The sequence below is a fragment of the Sapajus apella genome, unplaced genomic scaffold (assembly GCF_009761245.1).
Source record: "Sapajus apella isolate SASKATOON/1434 unplaced genomic scaffold, GSC_monkey_1.0 scaffold77, whole genome shotgun sequence".
Taxonomy (NCBI): Eukaryota; Metazoa; Chordata; class Mammalia; order Primates; family Cebidae; genus Sapajus; species Sapajus apella.
The window spans coordinates 6,764,301-6,783,148 of NW_022437017.1; the positions used below are offsets into that span (position 1 = coordinate 6,764,301).

Consider the following 18,848-nt stretch of genomic DNA (forward strand, 5'->3'; position numbering starts at 1 on the left):
GACGATCAGAGACAGACAGAGACAGGAGAGAGACGATCAGAGACAGAGACAGGAGAGAAACGATCAGAGACAGACAGAGACAGGAGAGAGACGATCAGAGACAGACAGACAAAGACAGGAAAGAGAGACAAAAGACAGAGAAAGAGATGGAAAGGTACACAAACACACATACGCATCAGGAGAAAGGGGCCCCTGGCATGGTGACTCATGCCTGTAATCCCAACACTTTGGGAGGCTGAGTGGGGGCGGATCACCTGAGGTCAGGAGTTCGAGACCAGCCTGGCCAAGTGGTGAAACCCTGACTCTACTAAAAATACAAAAAAAATTAGCTGGGCATGGTGGCACGCGCCTGTAGTCCCAGCTACTTAGGAGGCTGAGGCAGGAGAACCGCTTGAACCCAGGAGGCGGAGGTTGCAGTGAGCCGAGATTTCGCCACTGCACTCCAGCCTGGGCGACAGAGTGAGACTGTCTCAACCACAGAGACAGGGCCGGGGAGAGCCTGGTCTGGGGTTGTGTTTCTGGCGAGTATGCCCTCGTGCCTGTGTGTTCACCGTGTGTGTGGCATCCGTGTACACACAGATGTATTGCTGTTGCCTGTGTTGGTGTGTCGGCGTCTGTGTGCGTCTGTATAATCAGGCCCATGCCCGTGTTGGTGGCATGTGGTGGCCAGGGGCTCCTGGGGGATACGTGGCCAGCCCGACCCCTCCCCGCACTGTCCCCCAGGCACCAGCTGACGCGAGTGGCCGTGGACGTGGGAGCTGGCCCCTGGGGCAACCAGACCGTTGTCTTCCTGGGTTCCGAGGCAGGGACCGTCCTCAAGTTCCTTGTCCAGCCCAATGCTAGCACCTCAGGGACATCCGGGCTCAGTGTCTTCCTGGAGGAGTTTGAGACCTACCGGCCGGACAGGTGAGTCCCGGCAAAGGTGGGGAGGGCTCGCCGGCAGGAGGGGAGATGGGCGGGTGCCCTCAGCCTCACCGCTCTGCTTGTCCCCAGGTGTGGACGGCCCGGCGGTGGCGAGACAGGGCAGCGGCTGCTGAGCTTGGAGCTGGACGCAGCTTCTGGGGGCCTGCTGGCTGCCTTCCCCCGCTGCGTGGTCCGAGTGCCCGTGGCTCGCTGCCAGCAGTACTCGGGGTGTATGAAGTGAGTGTCCACCCCAGGCCAGCCGTGGGCGGGAAGCAAGGGAGGCTGAGTGCAGGGAGGGAGGGAGGGGTTCCCGTCAAAAGTCCAACAGTGTCCTAGTCACTGAGCTGGGCAGAGAGCACAGCCCGTGCAAAGGCCCAGGGGCAGGACCACACCTGGTGTGTTGGAAGAACAGCGAGGAGGCCGGTGTGGCTGGAGCAGAGTGAGCAAGGAAGAGAGTGGGAAGAGAGGAGGCGGGGAGGGGGAGGGGAGGGGACGGAGCAGTTAGTGCAGACTTGTGGGCTTTGACCTCGAGAAAGGTGGCAGCCATGTAGGGTTGCAGGCAGAGGAGGGACCGGCCCTGACTGGGGTGCTCACGGGTGCCCTCTGGTGGCTGCTGCCAGGAGGAGACAGCAGGGGAAGGAGAACCAGGGACCAGGGCGGGAGCTGTTTCCCTGTCTCTAAAGTGGGAGCAAAGCTGGGATGTGTGCTAGTGCTCTCACACGCCTGGGCTCCCTGTTTGCTGTCAACGCGGAGGACCCTGCTTCCTGCCCGCCACTGTTGTAACAATGACCCGGTAGCTCCGAGTCCAAGGGCACAGTCTCTGGCGCAATGCCTGGGCCGCCACCCCAGCTCTGCCACTTGGGCAAACATTTACCTTCTCGAGCCTCAGTTCGCTTGTCTGTAAAATGGGCAGTGAACAGTGCCCTGCACTCAGATTTGTTTTTTTTTTTTTTTTTTTTTTTTTTTTGTGAGATGGAGTTTCACTCATGTTACCCAGGCTGGAGTGCAATGGCGCGATCTCGGCTCACCGCAACCTCCGCCTCCCAGGTTCAGGCAATTCTCCTGCCTCAGCCTCCTGAGTCGCTGGGATTACAGGCATGCACCACCATGCCCAGCTGATTTTTTGTAGTTTTAGTAGAGACGGGGTTTCACCATGTTGACCAGGATGGTCTCGATCTCTTGACCTCGTGATCCACCCGCCTCGGCCTCCCAAAGTGCTGGGATTACAGGCTTGAGCCACCGCGCCCGGCAGATTTGTTCTAAAGACTCCAGGAGTTGCTGCTAAGAGGCAGGGGCCGGACACGGTGGCTCACGCCTGTCATCCCAGCACCTTGGCAGGCCAAGGCAGGAAGATTGCTCGAACCCAGGGGTTGAGACCAGCCTGGGCAACACAGCATAGTGAGACTATCTCTAAAAAAAAAATGCAAAAATGACCGTGCCACTGTGCTCCAGCCTAGGTGACAGAACAAGACCCTGTCTCTTAAAGAAAAACATTTCAATTTGAGTTTAAAAACTTTAAAAAAATTTTTTTAAAAAGGCCAGTTGCAGTGGCTCAGGCCTATAATCCTAGCACTTTGGGAGGCCGAGGCGGGTGGATCACCTGAGGTCAGGAATTCAAGACCAGCCTGGCCAACCTGGTGAAACCCCGTCTCTGCTAAAAATGCAAAAATTGGCCGGGTGTGGCGGTGTGTGCCTGTAATCCCAGCTACTAGGGAGGCTGAGGCAGGAGAATCACTTGAACCTCGGAGGCGGGGGCTGCAGTGAGCTGAGGTCACACCATTGCGCTCCAGTCAGGGCAACAAGAGCGAGACTCTTGTCTCATAAATAAATAAATAAACAAAATAAAATAAAATAAAAATTTAAAAGGCAGGTGCTTAGAACAGGTCACCGTCCCCGCTGGGGCTGTGTGAGTGAGTTGGTCACTTGTGCTGTTCGGTCCCTGGTCTGCTCTAGGAACTGTATCGGCAGTCAGGACCCCTACTGCGGGTGGGCCCCCGATGGCTCCTGCATCTTCCTCAGCCCGGGCACCAGGTACTGCGGGAGAGAGAGCGGGGTGGAGGGTGCATTGGACCCGCCCATGATCCGGGATCCCCCTGGCCTCTGACTGTGAGACAGGGCTCTCCTGACGATGCCTCCTCTCCCCATTAGAGCCACCTTTGAGCAGGACGTGTCCGGGGCCAGCACCTCAGGCTTAGGGGACTGCACAGGTGAGTGAGGGGATGGCAGGCTAAGCTAAGACCCCCATCCCTCACTACAAGGGAGGGGAGGGGGAAGCTGGGGGACCCTCGAATTCTCTGGGGGGGTGGGTAGGGAAACTGGATTCCAACCGACTTTAGAAAGGTGTGGGGAGTCGGCCAGGTGGGGTGGCTCATGCCTGTAATCCCGGCACTTTGGCAGGCTGAGGTGGGTGGATCACCTGAGGTCAGGAGTTCAAGACCAGCCTGACCAACATGGAGAAATCCCGTCTCTACTAAAATTATAAAATTAGTCGGGCGTGGTGGTGGGTGCCTGTAATCCCAGCTACTCGGGAGGCTGAGGCAGGAGAATCACTTGAACCCGGGAGGCAGAGGTTGCAGTGAGCTGAGATCGCACCATTGCACTCCAGCCTGGGTAACAAGAGCAAAATTCCGCCTCAAAAAAAAAGAAAGAAAGGTGTGGGGAGGTCTCATTTCTTGGGGAGGGAGATAGGAGAAGAACAGAGACCCCAGAAGACAGAGACACCAAGAAATGGACAGGCTTTGTGAGGGATGAAGAGACAACAGAAGGCAAAGAGACAAACGTCTATAGGACAGAAGGGGCCAGATGTGGAGGCTCATGCCTGCGATCCCAGCATTTTGAGAGGATGAGACAGGAGGATCGCTTGAGGTCAGGAGTTCGAGACCAGCCTGGGCAACATAGTGAAACCCTGTTTCTAAAACAAAAACCCAAAGATCATCCAGATGTGATGGTGCTCACCTGTAGTCCCAGCTACTCTGGAGGCTGAGGCAGGAGGATCACTTGACCCCAGGGAGGTGGAGGCTGCAGTGAGCTGTGATCAGGCCACTGCACTCCAGCCTGGGCGACAGAGCAAGACCCTGTCTTTTTTTTTTTTTTTTTTGAGACAGAGTCTTGCTGTCACCCAGCTGGAGTGCAGTGGTGCCATCTCGGCTCACTGCAACCTCCGCCTCCCAGATTCAATCGATTCTCCTGCCTCAGCCTCCCGAGTAGCTGAGATTACAGGTGCGCACCACCACACCTGCCTCATTTTTGTATTCTTTGTAGAGATAGGGTTTCTCCATGTTGGCCAGGCTGGTCTCGAACTTTTGACCTCAGGTTATTTGCCCACTTCGGTCTCACAAAGAGCTGGAATTACAGGTGTGAGCCACCATGCCTGGCCAAGATCCTGTCTTTCATAAAACAACAAGGTGGCTGGGTGCGGTGGCTCACACCTATAATCCCAGCACTTTGGGAAGTTGAGGTGGGTGGATCACCTGAGGTTGAGAGTTCGAGACCAGCTTGACCAACATGGAGAAACCCCAACTTTACTAAAAAAAAAAATAACAAAAAATTAGCCGGGCATGGTGACGCATGCTTGCAATCCCAGCTACTGGGGAGGCTGAGCCAGGAGAATCCCTTTTACCCGGGAGGCGGAGGTTGCAGTGAGCTGAGATGGTGCCATTGCACTTCAGCCTGGGCGACAAGAGCAAAACTCCGTTTCAAAAATTAAGAGTAAAAAAATAAAGCAAACAGGTGGCCGCGGGCAGGGTTGCAGTGAGCTGCACCACTGCACTCCAGCTTGGGGGACAGAGCCAGACTCTGTCAAATAAATAAATAATAACTTAGAGGACAGAGGGCCCGAGGAGGCAGGAGGGGTGCCCAGGGAGAACCCGCCAGGCCCCCTTCACCCCGGCGCTCCCCGCCAGGACTCCTGCGGGCCAGCCTCTCCGAAGACCGCGCGGGGCTGGTGTCCGTGAACCTGCTGGTGACGTCGTCGGTGGCGGCCTTCGTGGTGGGAGCCGTGGTGTCCGGCTTCAGCGTGGGCTGGTTCGTAGGTCTCCGCGAGCGGCGGGAGCTGGCCCGGCGCAAGGACAAGGAGGCCATCCTGGCGCACGGGGCGGGCGAGGCGGTGCTGAGCGTCAGCCGCCTGGGCGAGCGCAGGGCGCAGGGCCCCGGAGGCCGGGGCGGGGGCGGCAGCGGCGGCGCCGGGGTTCCCCCCGAGGCCCTGCTGGCGCCCCTGATGCAGAACGGCTGGGCCAAGGCCACGCTGCTGCAAGGCGGGCCCCACGACCTGGACTCAGGGCTGCTGCCCACGCCCGAGCAGACGCCGCTGCCGCAGAAGCGCCTGCCCACCCCGCACCCGCACCCCCACGCCCTGGGCCCCCGCGCCTGGGACCATGGCCACCCCCTGCTCCCGGCCTCCGCCTCGTCCTCCCTCCTGCTGCTGGCCCCCGCCCGGGCCCCCGAGCAGCCCCCCGCGCCAGGGGATCTGACCCCCGACGTGCGCCTCTATGCTGCCCGGCCTGGCCGCGCCTCCCACGGCGATTTCCCACTCACTCCCCACGCCAGCCCGGACCGCAGGAGGGTGGTGTCGGCGCCCACGGGCCCCTTGGACCCAGCCTCAGCCGCCGATGGCCTCCCGCGGCCCTGGAGCCCACCCCCGACGGGCAGCCTGCGGAGACCACCGGGCCCCCACGCCCCTCCGGCCGCCGCCCTGCGCCGCACCCACACCTTCAACAGCGGCGAGGCCCGGCCTGGGGACCGCCACCGGGGCTGCCACGCGCGGCCCGGCACGGACTTGGCCCATTTCCTCCCCTATGGGGGGACGGACAGGACTGCGCCCCCCGTGCCCTAGGCCGGGAACCCCCGATGCCTTGGCAGTGCCAGCCACGGGAACCAGGAGCGAGAGACGGTGCCAGAACGCCGGGCCCGGGGCAGCTCCGAGTGGGTGCTCAAGCCCCCCGGCCCACCCGCGGAGTGGGGGGCCCCCTCCGCCACAAGGAAGCACAACCAGCTCGCCCTCCCCCAACCCGGGGCCGCAGGACGCTGAGACGGTTTGGGGGTGGGTGGGCGGGAGGACTTTGCTATGGATTTGAGGTTGACCTTATGCGCGTAGGTTTTGGGTTTCTTTTGCAGTTTTGGGTTTCTTTTGCAGTTTTCTAACCAATTGCACAACTCCGTTCTCGGGGTGACGGCGGGCTGGGGAGGCTTGGAGGCCGGGTGAGGAGCGGAGGGCCCACAGCTGCAGACCCAAGCCCTCCCCAACCCCTGAAAAGGTCCCTCCCCGACCCAGGCCCCTGGCGTGTGTGGGTGTGTGTGCGTGTGCCTGCCGTGTTCGTGTGCAAGGGGCCGGGGAGGTGGGCGTGCGTGTGTGTGCCAGCCAGGGCTGCTGTGGGCGTGTGTGTCGGGTGGGCCACGCGTGCAGGGTGTGTGTCCACGAGCGAGTGTGGTGGCCCCAGCGGTCTGGGCGTTGGCTGATGCGATGCTGGGGCTTCCAGAAGGCCGGGGGCCTCCGAGGTGCCGGTTAGGAGTTTGAACCCCCCCACACCACTCTGCAGAGGGAAGCGGGGGTGGGGGGCAATGCCGGGGTTTCAGGCAGGGGACACGGGGAGGGCCTGCCCAGAAGTCACACTGGCAGCAGCTGTCTAAAGGGCTTGGGGGCCTGGGGGGGTGGCGAAGGTGGGTGGGGCCCCCCTGTAAATATGGCCCCAGGGTGGTGAGAGAGTCCCACACCACCCGTCCTCTTGTGACCTCCCCTGCTGACCGCCAGCTGACCATGCATGCCACGTGGCCGGCTGGGTCCTCCACCCTCTCTGGAGTTTGCCTCCCCAGCCCCCTCCCCATCAATAAAACTCTGTTTACAACCACCGGCCCCTACGACTCTGGCTCTGCTCTGCCTTCTGGTGGGAGGAGGCACAGATAGGGGGCACCTTCAAAAGTGAAGGCCGGGCCGGGCGCGGTGGCTCACGCCTGTAATCCCAGCACACTTTGGGAGGCCGAGGCGGGTGGATCGCTTAATGTCAGGAGTTCAAAACCTGCCTGGCCAACATGGCAAAACCCTGTCTCTACTAAAAATACAAGAAAATTAGCCAGTCGTGGTGGTGGGCACCTGTAATCCCAGCTACTCAGCAGACTGAGGCAGGAGAATCGCTTGAACCTGGGAGGTGGAGGTTGCAGTGAGCCCAGATCAAGCCACTGCACTCCAGCCTCAGTGACACAGCAAGACGATCTCAAAAAAAAAAAAAAAAAAAAAGGCTGGGGGAAAAAAAACTTGGGGGGCGGGTGGGGGAAAAAAGGGGGACTCGGGGATCCCGTCTTCTCTTCGAAAGGAGGGGCCGGTTCCTTTTTTTTTTTTTTTTGAGGTGGAGTCTCGCTCTGTGGCCCAGGCTGGAGTGCACTGGTGCAATCTAAGGTCACTGCAACCTCTGCCTTCTGGGTTCAAGCAATTTTCCTGCCTCAGCCTCCCAAATAGCTGGGATTATAGGCGCGCACCACCATGATCAGCTAATTTTTGTATTTTTTAATAAAGACAGGGTTTCACCATGTTGGTCAGGCTGGTCTCGAACTCCTGATCTCATGATCTGGCCACCTTGGCCTCCCAAAGTGCTGGGATTACAGGCATGAGCCACCACACCCAGCCACCAGTTTCTACTAATTTATTTTTTAGAGACAGGGTCTTGCTATGTTGCCCAGGCTGGTCTCAAACTCCTGAGCTCAAGTGATCCTCCTGCCTCAGCCTCCCAAAGTGCTGGGAGTACAGGCGTGAGCCAGTACACGCAGCTCAGGGACCAGTTTCTGATTGTTCCTGCAGCAGATATTTAGTGTGCCCCTACTATGCGCCAAGTACTGTTTGGGGATGAAGAGCCCCTCTTATGGAGCTCATGATCTAGTTTGAAAAAAATAAAATAAAGAAAAATCATTCAATTTGACTGCAACTCGAGTACTTGGGGAGGCCGAGGCAAGAAGATCTCTTGAGGCCAGGAGTTCAAGACCAGCCTGGCAAATATAGTGAAACTGTGTCTCTACTAAAAATTAGCTGGGCGTGGTGGCTCGCGCCCGTAGTCCTAGGGCTTTGGGAGGCCCAGGCGGGTGGATCAAGACCATCCTGGCTAACATGGTGAAGCCCCGTCTCTACTAAAAATACAAAAAAAAAAAAAAAAATTAGCCGGGCACGGTGGCCCGCGCCTGTAGTCCCAGCTACTCGGGAGGTTGAGGCAGGAGAGTGCTTGAACCCCAGGAGGCAGAAGTTGCCGTGAGCCAAGATTGCGCCACTGCACTCCAGCCTGGGCGACAGAGAGACTCTGTCTCAAAAAAACAAAAACAGCCGGGCGTGGTGGTGCGTGCCTATAGTCCCAGCTACTCGGGAGGCTGAGGCTGGAGGATCGCTTGAGCCCAGGAGTTCTGGGCTGTAGTGCGCTATGCTGATCGGATGTCCGCACTAAGTTCGGCATCAATATGGTGACCTCCCGGGAGCGGGGGACCACCAGGTTGCCTAAGGAGGAGTGAACCTGCCCAGGTCAGAAACAGAGCAGGTCAAAACTCCTGTGCTGATCAGTAGTGGGATCGCGCCTATGAGTAGCCACTGCACTCCAGCCTGGGCAACATAGCGAGACCCCGTCTCTAAAAAAAAAAAAAAAACCCCGAAACCTCATTTTTAGCTAGTGATATGTATAAGGAAGAAAAAGCAATAATTTGTTGGTACAATAATAGGCGCTGATGGGAGGTCTGGGGATTGATCAGCGAGTGCTTCCCGGAAGAGGTGTCATTCAAACTGAGATCAGAAAGCTGAGAAGAAACGGCTGGGAGATCTACAAAGACAGCTTTCCAGACAGCGGGGACAGCCTGTGCAAAGGCCCTGAGACACGTGGCTGGAATAGGGTGGGCGAGGGGGACTGAGGGAGCGGGGAGGTAGGAAAGGGGTCCAGACAGGCAGGGCCTCACAGGAGAAAAGAATGTATTTTTTTTTTCCTGAGACAGGGTCTTGTTCTGTTGCCCAGGTTGGATTGCGATGGTCCAATCACAGCTCACTGTAGCCTCGACCTTCTGGACTCAAGCCACCCCCTCACCTCGGCCTCCCGAGTAGCTGGGACTACAGGTGTGCGCCACCACACCCAGCTAATTTTTTTGTATTTTTAGTAGAGACGGGGTTTCATCACATTGGCCAGGATGGTCTCGATCTCCTGACCTCGTGATCCTCCCACCTCGGCCTCCCAAAGGGCTGGGATTACAGGCGTGAGCCACCACGCCAGACCTATTTTAACCATTTTTAAGTGCACAGCCCAGGAACATGACGTATACGCACAGTGTTATGTAGCTATCACCATCCTCATCTCTAGAATTTTCTCCTCTCCCCAAACTCAAACTCTGTCCCCATAAACAGTCACTCCCCAGGCCCCTTTCCCAGCCTTATGAGTTTTAAGTGGGACAAGAAGCCATCAGAGAGTTTTAAGCAAGGGATGTGAGCTGATTTCATTTTCAGGGATCGTTTGTCACTGTGTCACTACATTTCACAAGCCTTCCTCCCTCTCAGCCCATGTTGATTAAGAACTACTAATGGCTGGGCTCTGGGGACAGGGCAGGGCACAAGACAGACCGGGTGCCGTGGCTCATGTCTATAATCCCAGCACTTTGGGAGACTGATACTGAGAGGATCCCTTGAGTCCAGGAGTTCGAGACCAGCCTAGGCAACATAGAAAAACATTAAAAAATTAGCTGGGCATGACAGCGTGTGCCTGTAGTCACAGCTACTTGGGAGGCTGAGACAGGAGAATCACTTAAACCCAGGAAGTGGAGGTTGCAGTGAGCTGAGAGAGTGTCACTGTACTGCAGCCTGGGTGACAGACTCTGTCTCAAAAAAAAAAAAAAAAAAATTAGGTATGGTGGCACATGCCCATAGTCCCAGCTATTGGGAGGCCTGCAGCCCAGGGTTCAAAGCTAAAGTGAGCGGATTGTACCACTGTGTGCTCCAGACTGGGTGACAGAGTGAAATCCTGTCTCAAAAAAAAAAAAAGTGCACAGTGGCTCACACCTGTAATTTCAGCATTTCAGGAGGCCAAGGCCAGTGGATCACATGAGCTCAGGAGTTCCAGACCAGCCTGGGCCACATGGCAAAATCCTGTCTCTATTAAAAATATAAAAATTAGCTATGCATGGTGGTGCCTGCCTTTAGTCCCAGCTACTCAAGAGGCTGATGGGGAGTATCACCTGAGCCTGGGATGCAGAGGTTGCAGTGAGCTGAGATCTCACCACTGCACCCCAGCCTGGGTAACAGAATGAAACACTGTCTCAGGAAAAAAAAAAATTAGTCATAGGTGCAGATAAAGGTGACATATCGTACTTAAATATTTAGAACTCAAAAAGAATGCCAGCACTCTGTAGCCAAATCCATGGGATGCAGCCAAAGCTAGTCTCAAAGGGAAATTCGTAGCCCCCCAAAAATGCATTTAATAGGAAATGAGGAAGAATGGAAACAATAGCATGGATGTCAGATTCAGATGAAGAAAAAAAAGAGCAGAAGGAGCCCTCGGAGATTTGAATTCAGCTTCACAGATGGGGAAACTGAGGCCAAGAGAAGTTAAGTCACTTGCTGAAGGTCACAAAGCAAAGCTGTTCATGACAGAGCTGAAACTCAGAAGCAGGTTTGGTTCCTCCCAAGCCACTGTCCAAAGACCATAGAGACGTTTGGCATTAGTCATTATTGAATTGTATTTTTTAAATGACTTCATTTATGAAAAAGCAAGATCAGCGTACCATGAAGTCAAGACGAGTTTTTTTGTTCTTTTCAGTGAGCTTCCTGGTTGCTCAAGTTTATGGTAAATAGCTCCTCTTGCTCAAAGAGCTATCCTTTCTCCAGGGATGATGCCTTGCAAACCTTGATCCTTGAACTCTGGGTTGGGAAGTGAGGCTGCAACTAGAGAGACTCTTGGATGCCCCCCAAAAATCAGGAAACAAGGAAAGAAAAGGCTGGGTTTTAGAAGCAGGGTCAAAATGGGGCTGAGCAGGAAACAGTTTCCAGGAAGCAATTTTGTAATCCTGATCCCTCCCCTTCCCCTGCCTGGCTTAGGCTCACCCCCTATCAGGAACTGGACAGGGGTGGGGACTTCCCCAAGGCTGGCTCCCCTGCCCCCAGTCCAGGCGGGTATAAGGCCACCTCCCCAGGCCAGGAGAACCCAGAAGAAAAAGAGAAGAGCTACCATGTCCTCTTGGAGCAGACAGCGACCCCAAAGGTAGGTCCCCATGCTACCTGTCCTAGGCAGGTCTGAATGCCAGGCCATGTGGAGATATAGGACATTCCGGCTGACCCACTGAAGTCACAGGGGGCAGATCAACCTGAACTGTAGACAGACTTCTGCATGCTCTCTCTCTCTCGTCTCTCTCTCTCTCTCTCTCTCTCACACACACACACACACCTGCAGAAGCCGAGGTGGGCATAGACAGGAGGAAGTCGGGAGAGGCCTCTTGTTAGAGGCCTGGGGCCACAGTGACCAACGCTGTCCAGGTCATGTGTAATGGCCGCTGGGCCAGGAAAGCCCTGGAGGAGGAGGGGAAGCCCCAGGCTTCCAAGGGTTATGGTGCTAAGTGTAAACCACCCCTTCCCAAGGCCAGGTGCCCACCCTCAGACCTGGCCAGAGCAGGACACACTTTTCATGTTTAGAGGCTGCAGTGAATATGATCACACCACTCACTGCCCTCCAGCCTGGGCAACCCAGTGAGACCCTGTCTCAAAAACATGAATCTGAACATGGTTCGGTTATCTGTGTCCAGCTCCATCTTCCTCTAGGCACTCACTTGGTCAAGGCTGGACAGAAAGACCCAGAGCAGAAAAGTCTTCATGGAAAAGAGGGCATTGGAGCTGGGGCTTCACAGGATGAGTAGGGGTTCACATCAAAACGTAGAGTCAGGGAGACAAGAACTGACCCAGAAAACAAGCCAGATCAGAAAAAACTAGCAAGTTGGACTGTGAATAATTAATAGCCCATGGGGGCTAGACTGGCAATGGGGACGTGTGTTCATGTTACGTGGGAGTTACACTCAGAAACTCAACTGTCCTAGAATGATAATTCTCCCTGGAACAGGGGCCGCTCCTGGCAGCTGTTGGGGGTCAGGGTGGAGGCTGGGAGAGGAGGAGGAAGCAACTGCCGTAGTCCAGGTAAGAGATGAGGCGTCAGTGGCCGGGCGTGGTGGCTCACATCTGTAATTCCAGCACTTTGGGAGGTCAAGGCAAGTTAATGATGGGATCATGAGATCGAGACCAGCCTGGCCAACGTGGTGAAACTCCTTCTTTACTAAAAATACAAAATTAGCTGGGCGTGGTGGCATGCGCCTGTAGTCGCAGCTACTCAGGAGACTGAGGCAGGAGAATCGCTTGAACCCAGGAGGTAGAGGTTGCGGCGAGCTGAGGTCATGCCACTGCACTCCAGCCTGGTGACAGAGGGAGACTCCATCTTAAAAAAAAAAAAAAAAAAAGAAAAAAAAAAAAAGAGATGAGGCAGCATAGTCCAGGCTGGTAGCGGCAGTGATGGGAAGAAGTGGGGAGGTTTGGGTTGTATTTTCGTCTTGCTGGGTGTGTTTTCACTATGGTTTAGTAAGCATCTTCTGTTACTGCCTGCAGCCCAGGTGGCATTCAGCCCCGTCTTTCTAGAGCCCTGTTCCTGCTGCTGCTGTTGGCGGCCTCAGCCTGGGGGGTCACCCTGAGCCCCAAAGACTGCCAGGTGTTCCACTCAGACAATGGCACCTCCATCTCCTGCCAACCACCTGCCGAAATCCCCCGCCACCTGCCAGCCGACACCGTGTACTTGGCGGTGGAGTTCTTCAACCTGACACACCTGCCAGCCGGCATCCTCCAGGGCGCCTCCAAGCTCCGAGAGTTGCACCTCTCCACTAACGGGCTGGGGGGCCTCCCACGCGAGCTTTTGCAGCCAGTACCGCAGCTCAGGGTGCTGGATCTCACCCGAAACGCCCTGACCAGCCTGCTCCCGGGCCTCTTCCAGGCCTCAGCCGCCCTGGACACCCTGGTGTTGAAGGAAAACCAACTGGAGGTCCTGGAGGCCTCGTGGCTGCACGGCCTGAAGGCCCTGGGGCATCTGGATCTGTCTGGGAACCGCCTCCGGAAACTGCCCCCTGGGCTGCTGGCCAACTTCACCCTCCTGCGCACCCTTGACCTTGGGGAGAACCAGCTGGAGACCTTGCCACCTGACCTTCTGAGGGGTCCTCTGCAATTAGAACGGCTCCATCTAGAAGGCAACAGATTGCAAGTCCTGGAGAAGGACCTCCTCGTGCCCCAGCCAGACCTGCGCTACCTTTTTCTGAACTGCAACAAGCTGGCCAGGGTGGCAGCCGGTGCCTTCCAGGGCCTGCGGCAGCTGGACATGCTGGACCTCTCCAATAACTCGCTGGCCAGCATGCCCGAGGGGCTCTGGGCATCCCTAGGACAGTCAAATCGGGATCTGCGGGAAGGCTTCGACATCTCCAACAACCCCTGGATCTGTGACCGGAACCTGAGCGACCTCTTGCGTTGGCTGAAGGCCCAAAAAGACAAGATGTTTTCCCAGGGTGACACGCGCTGTGCTGGGCCTGAAGCCGTGAAGGGCCAGCCGCTCCTGGCAGTGGCCGAGTTGGTCCAGTGAGACCTGGGGCTGGGATTGAGGGTGGGGGGTCTGGGAGAACGCTGCAGCCCACTTAGCAAATAATCCCGCCTTTGAAAGGTGAGATGTGGGGGCTGTCCCTTGTGGCTGGGGCCCCATTTCACCCACCCGTGCTTCCGAGAATATGCAGTGGGCTTCCCGGCCCCCTGACCCGTGCCCAGGGTGTGCCCTCTCTCTGGAACGCCGTTTCCCATTTCTCAGATCTCTTGGCCTCCAGGTTCTCCCAGCCCCCTTGTCCTTCTTCCCTGTGGCTGAGCCCCGGCCACACTGGGGCTCTCGGAGTGCAGGGTCCGGTGCTGAGTCGCACTGAGCTTGGGCTCAGACCAAAAGGGTTTAGTAAATAACTCGAACACTGGACCGGATGAATCGGCTTTCGTTCTGTCCCTAGAATCTTCCCAAATCAACTTCCTAGGACTCGAGGGTGAAAGAGGAAAAGAGGTATGGCCCAGGGCCTGGGGTGTGACATGGTTTCCCTAGTCGGTGGCAATTGGGATCAATGGCCTGTGGCTTCTCCTCTCCCTGCCCCCATCCTGGGACCTCACTGCAAATAAAACCTTGACCATTGCCCGGGTGTCATTTTACCAGTGAATCCCTGCCAGGGCTGGTGTCCCAGGAGAAAGTTTAAGTTAAACCAGATTGCCCAGGTCTCCAAACAATTTGTCATGCTGGCCCCAGATCTTCTAAGGTGGCACCTGCCCTGGGCAAGGTTGCAGGGGTGGGATGGGGCTGAAGGGATGGGCAGCGTCCCGGGACCACCTGCATTGGCCATGTGGGGACTGCAGTCAGATCTGGGGGACCCTGGGACATGGGGGCATGACCCATTTTCCCAGCTCCCTGAAAAATGACGTGCGCAGTGGCTCATGCCTGTAATGACAACCAGGCGTGGTGGCTCACACCTGTAATCCTAGCACTTTGGGAGGCCAAGGCTGGTGGATCACTCGAGGTCGGGAGTTCGAGACCAGCCTGGCCAACATGGTGAAACCCCATCTCTACTAAAAATACAAAAATTAGCCTGGTGTGTGGTGGCATGTGCCTGTAGTCCCAGCTACTTGGGAGACTGAGGCAGGAGAATCGCTTAAACCTGGGAGGCAGAGGTTGCAGTGAGCCGAGATCGCGCCATTGCACTCCAGCCTGGGTAACAAGAGCGAAACTCCGTCTCAAAAAAAAAAAAAAATTGCTGGCTGGGCGATGGCTCACACCTGTAATCCCAGCACTTTGGGAGGCCAAGGCAGGTATATAATTTGAGGTCAGGAGTTTGAGAGCAGCCTGGCCAACATGGGAAAACCTCGTCTCTACTAAAAATACAAAAATTAGGGCCGGGCACGGTGGCTCACGCCTGTAATCCCAGCACTTTGGGAGGCCGAGGCGGGTGGATCACGAGGTCAAGAGATCGAGACCATGCTGGTCAACATGGTGAAACCCCGTCTCTACTAAAAATACAAAAAATTAGCTGGGCATGGTGGCGCGTGCCTGTAATCCCAGCTACTCAGGAGGCTGAGGCAGGAGAATTGCCTGAACCCAGGAGGCGGAGGTTGCAGTGAGCCGAGATCGCGCCATTGCACTCCAGCCTGGGTAACAAGAGCGAAACTCCGTCTCAAAAAAAAAAAAAAAAAAAAATTAGCGAGGCATAGTGGCACATGCCTGTAATCCCAGCTACTTGGGAGGCTCAGGCAGGAGAATTGTTTGAACCTGGGAGGTGGAGGTTGCAATGAGCCAAGATCGTGCCACTGCACTCCAGACTGGGGCGACAGTGAAATTGTGTCTCAAAAAAAAAAAAGATCATGCCGACATCTGTGGTCATTCCAGGCACAGGAATGAAAGGCAGGGTTCTGGGGTCCAGCAGGGCTGGGTTTGAATAGGGTCCCTCACTTGCTGGGGTGGCCAGGGAAGATGGTTTGTGATCTCTAAGACTCAGCTTGCTCATCTGTAAAATGGGGATCCTAGGGAAAGGGCAGGTCTGCTTCTGGCTTAGTGAAGGGGCAGATTAAGAAATAAAAAGAGGCTGTACACGTTACATATTATTTTAATCTGTAATCCCAGCAATTTGGGAGGCCAAGGTGGAAGGATCACTTAGGGCTCAGGAGTTCAAGACCAGCCTGGCCGACACAGGAATATCCCATCTCTACAAACAGTAAAAAAAAAAAAAAAAAAAAAAAAAAAAGAGCTGCATTTAGCTGGGCCCCAGCTACTCAGGAGGCTGAGGCGGTAGGATCACCTGAGCTTGGGAGGGCAAGGCTGCGGTGAGCTATGATCACAACACTCCACTCCAGCCCTGGGCAACCGAGCAAGATCCAGTCTCAAAAATCGGTAAATAATAAGAAGAAAGAAAGTCACTGAGGACTTGACCAAGGTCACTCAGCAAGGCCACGGGGGGGCTGTGATCGCATGGACTGTCTCCATGGCAACAGCAGTGAGTGACAGGTGGCCAAAGTTAGCCGGGGAAAGTATACTACCTCAATCTTTGGCAAACGCAGAGCACTGGGCGAGCTCACGGGGAGGGCGAGGGCGAGGGAAACGTGGCGCCACGCCCCCCCGGGCAAGCGCCCGGGCACGCCCCCGCAGGGCCTCTCCACATTGGTCGGTTCCCGGAGGCCCCACCCACCCGAGCGACTATAAGATGGGCGGGGCTGGCGGGGGGGCGGAGACTTGAGCCTGGGGTCGCCGGAGACACCTGGGGTCTGAAGCCGCACGTGCCCAGGTGAGTGCCCTGAGGGCAGCGTCCAGGAGCGCCCCCGGACTCAGGAGGGGAGCTCCGGATAGGGTGGTTCGGCGAAGGTCCGGCGGCGTGGGACGGGTACGACGGGCACGACGGGCCGGAGCAGGTGGCTGGGACCCTTGGCACAATTGGCGGAAGCCCAGGACCCAGTTGGGCGGGGACCAGGCCTCAGAGGGCGCGGGCTGGCAACCCGCAGGCGGCAAGTCTGAGGCCCGAGGTCGAGCTCCCGCTTCCAACTCTAGCTGGCTGAGTGACTTTGGGCCCAGCATGGACCTGCTGCTTGCCTCAGTTTCCCTGTCTGTTAAATGAACTGTGAGTGGTCTAGGACTCAGCAGCTACCACCTCCACCTGTCTGGGGTGCTTGTGCAGTTCTGGGCCGGGGGTTGGGGCGCAGGAGTAGCAGGGGTCTCCTCTATCTTACAGAAGAGAAAACGGCCCAGAGAGGTGGAGGTGCTTGCCAAAAATCACACAGCAGGCCAGGTGCAGTGGAGCCTGTAATCCCAGCACTTTGGGGGGCCAAGTCAGGTGGATCACTTGAGACCAGCCTGGGCAACATGGTGAAACCCCATTTTTACTAACAACACAAAAATTAGCCTGTGTGGTGGCACCTGCGTAATCCCAGCTACTTGGGAGGCTAATGAAGGAAAATCACTTGAACCTGGGAGGCGGAGGTTGCAGTGAGCTTAGATTGTGCCACTGCACTTCAGCCTGGGTGACAGAGATTCTGTCTTTAAAATGATAATATCCGGGCGCGGTGGCTCACGCCTGTAATCCCACCACTTCGGGAGGCCAAGGCAGGCAGATCACCTGAGGTCAGGCTGACCATGAAGAAACCCTGTCTTTACTAAAACAAAAAATACAAAATTAGCTGCATGAGGTGGTGCACACCTGTTAAATCCCAGCTACTCGGGAGCCTGAGGCAGGAGAATCGCTTGAACCCAGGAGGCAAAGGTTGCAGTGAGCCGAGATTGTGCCATTGCACCCCAGCCTGGGCAACAAGATCGAAACTCCATCTCAAAAGAAAAAAAAAGATAATAAATAAAAATCACATAGCAGTTAATGGTAGGATTCAAACCCAGGTTGTTCTCACCCCAAAACCATGCTTTGAGTCACTCCAGCAACCCCACCTTGCCCGAGGCTCATTACTGTACAGAGCCCTGGACACGCATTGTCTAAGCCCCGCAGAACACCCCATTATGCAAATGAAGAAACTGAGGCCCCAAGAGGTTTGAGACTTGCTCGAGTCACAGAGCCAGATCTGACAGGGTCGGAGGCCTGGGCAGGTGCCCCCTTACTCCATCCTGCCCGCAGGGTGACCCTATTTGCAGCACGATGTCCGAAGATGAGGCGGCTCAGATCCCCAGACCCAGCGTGTGGGAGCAGGACCAGCAGGTGAGGGCTGCCCCTCTGAGGAGCGGGGACACAAGGAATCCTGGGGGACAGTCCCTTCTAGGAGCGTTGCAGGCCCGGTATCCCGCTCCACTCCTCTCCTTGCTGGGAAAACCTGACTCGTAAAATTTGGACCATGGAGAGGGGAATGGGGCATTTCCTGGAGGGGGCTTCATGAGACCCTGGGACGGGAGTGTGTCTGAAAGACACCCAGCCAGCTTCTGTGGCCCCCGCCCAACCCTTTCCCTCTCCCATCCATGGGTCTCCACCTGTATCCTCCTGTCTCCATGTCCACCATCATGGCGCCATCAGTAACAGTGATAATAGAGCAGCAGTCACTGTATCAGCTGCAGTTCCAAGAGTTTCACATATATTGGCTCCTTGAACACCCCATCACAACGCTAAAAACGCATTTCAGGGCCAGTCACAGTGGCTCATGCCTGTAATCCTAGCACTTTGGGAGGCTGAGGTGGGTGGATCATCTGAGGTCAGGAGTTCGAGACCAGTCTGGCCAACATAGTGAAACCCCGTCTCTACTAAAAACTTTTTTTAAAAAATTAGCCAGGCATGGTGGCGTGCGCCTGTAATCCCAGCTTCTCAGGAGGCTGAGGCAGGAGAATCGTGTAAACCTGGGTGCGGAGGTTGCGGTGAGCCAAGATCACACGCTGGCTCTCCAGCCCAAGCGACAGTGTAAGACTCCATTTAAAAAATAAAACGCGTTTCATAGTTGGGGAAACCAAGACATAGAAGGGTTCAGTTGCTTGCCCAGGTTGACATGCCTGGAGGTGACTGAAGCAGAAGTGAACAGAGGTCACTGTGTTCCAAGGGAGATGCTCTGAAACCCCAGACTCTAATGACCTTCCTGGAGCAGACAGATAACAGTCGACCCTTTAACTCCGGTTTGAAGTGTTCAGGTCTGGCGGGCGCGGTGGCTCACGCCTGTAATCCCAGCACTTTAGGAGGCCAAGGTGGGCGGATCACCTGAGGTCAGGAGTTCAAGACCAGCCTGGCCAACATGCTGAAACCCCGTCTCTACCAAAAATACAAAAATTAGCCTGCTGTGGTGATGGGGGCATGTAATCCCAGCTACTCTGGAGACTGAGGCAGGAGAATCACTTGAACCTGAAAGGCGAGGGTTGCAGTGAGCCAAGATGGTGCCATTGCACTCCAGCCTGGGCAACAAGAACAAGACTCCATCTCAAAAAAAAAAAAAAAAAAAA

At 56.1% G+C, this 18,848-nt stretch overlaps 3 protein-coding genes across 6 annotated transcripts in view; all 3 read left to right on the forward strand.

Annotated features, from left to right (window-relative positions):
* The window catches only part of SEMA6B (semaphorin 6B), a 36,444-nt gene extending 29,693 nt beyond the window's left edge, over positions 1–6,751 (forward strand). For all 4 annotated transcript variants that reach the window (XM_032252197.1, XM_032252194.1, XM_032252193.1 and 1 more), the window contains exons 13-17: positions 724–906; positions 994–1,140; positions 2,857–2,934; positions 3,052–3,110; positions 4,806–6,751. In XM_032252197.1, the coding sequence (XP_032108088.1) occupies positions 724–906; positions 994–1,140; positions 2,857–2,934; positions 3,052–3,110; positions 4,806–5,734 (1,396 nt within the window). In that variant the 3' untranslated portion in view covers positions 5,735–6,751. The remainder of the gene's footprint in view (positions 1–723; positions 907–993; positions 1,141–2,856; positions 2,935–3,051; positions 3,111–4,805) is intronic.
* Positions 6,752–10,967: 4,216 nt separating this feature from the next.
* LRG1 (leucine rich alpha-2-glycoprotein 1) lies at positions 10,968–14,088 on the forward strand. Its single transcript, XM_032252198.1, has 2 exons — positions 10,968–11,105; positions 12,491–14,088. Exons 1-2 carry the CDS (start codon positions 11,074–11,076, stop codon positions 13,503–13,505), a joined length of 1,047 nt encoding a protein of 348 aa, XP_032108089.1. The 5' UTR covers positions 10,968–11,073; the 3' UTR covers positions 13,506–14,088.
* Positions 14,089–16,155: 2,067 nt separating this feature from the next.
* The window catches only part of PLIN5 (perilipin 5), a 15,079-nt gene continuing 12,386 nt past the window's right edge, over positions 16,156–18,848 (forward strand). Inside the window, exons 1-2 of the mRNA XM_032252199.1 lie at positions 16,156–16,221; positions 17,551–17,631. Coding sequence (XP_032108090.1) covers positions 17,572–17,631 — 60 coding nt within the window. The 5' untranslated portion in view covers positions 16,156–16,221; positions 17,551–17,571. The remainder of the gene's footprint in view (positions 16,222–17,550; positions 17,632–18,848) is intronic.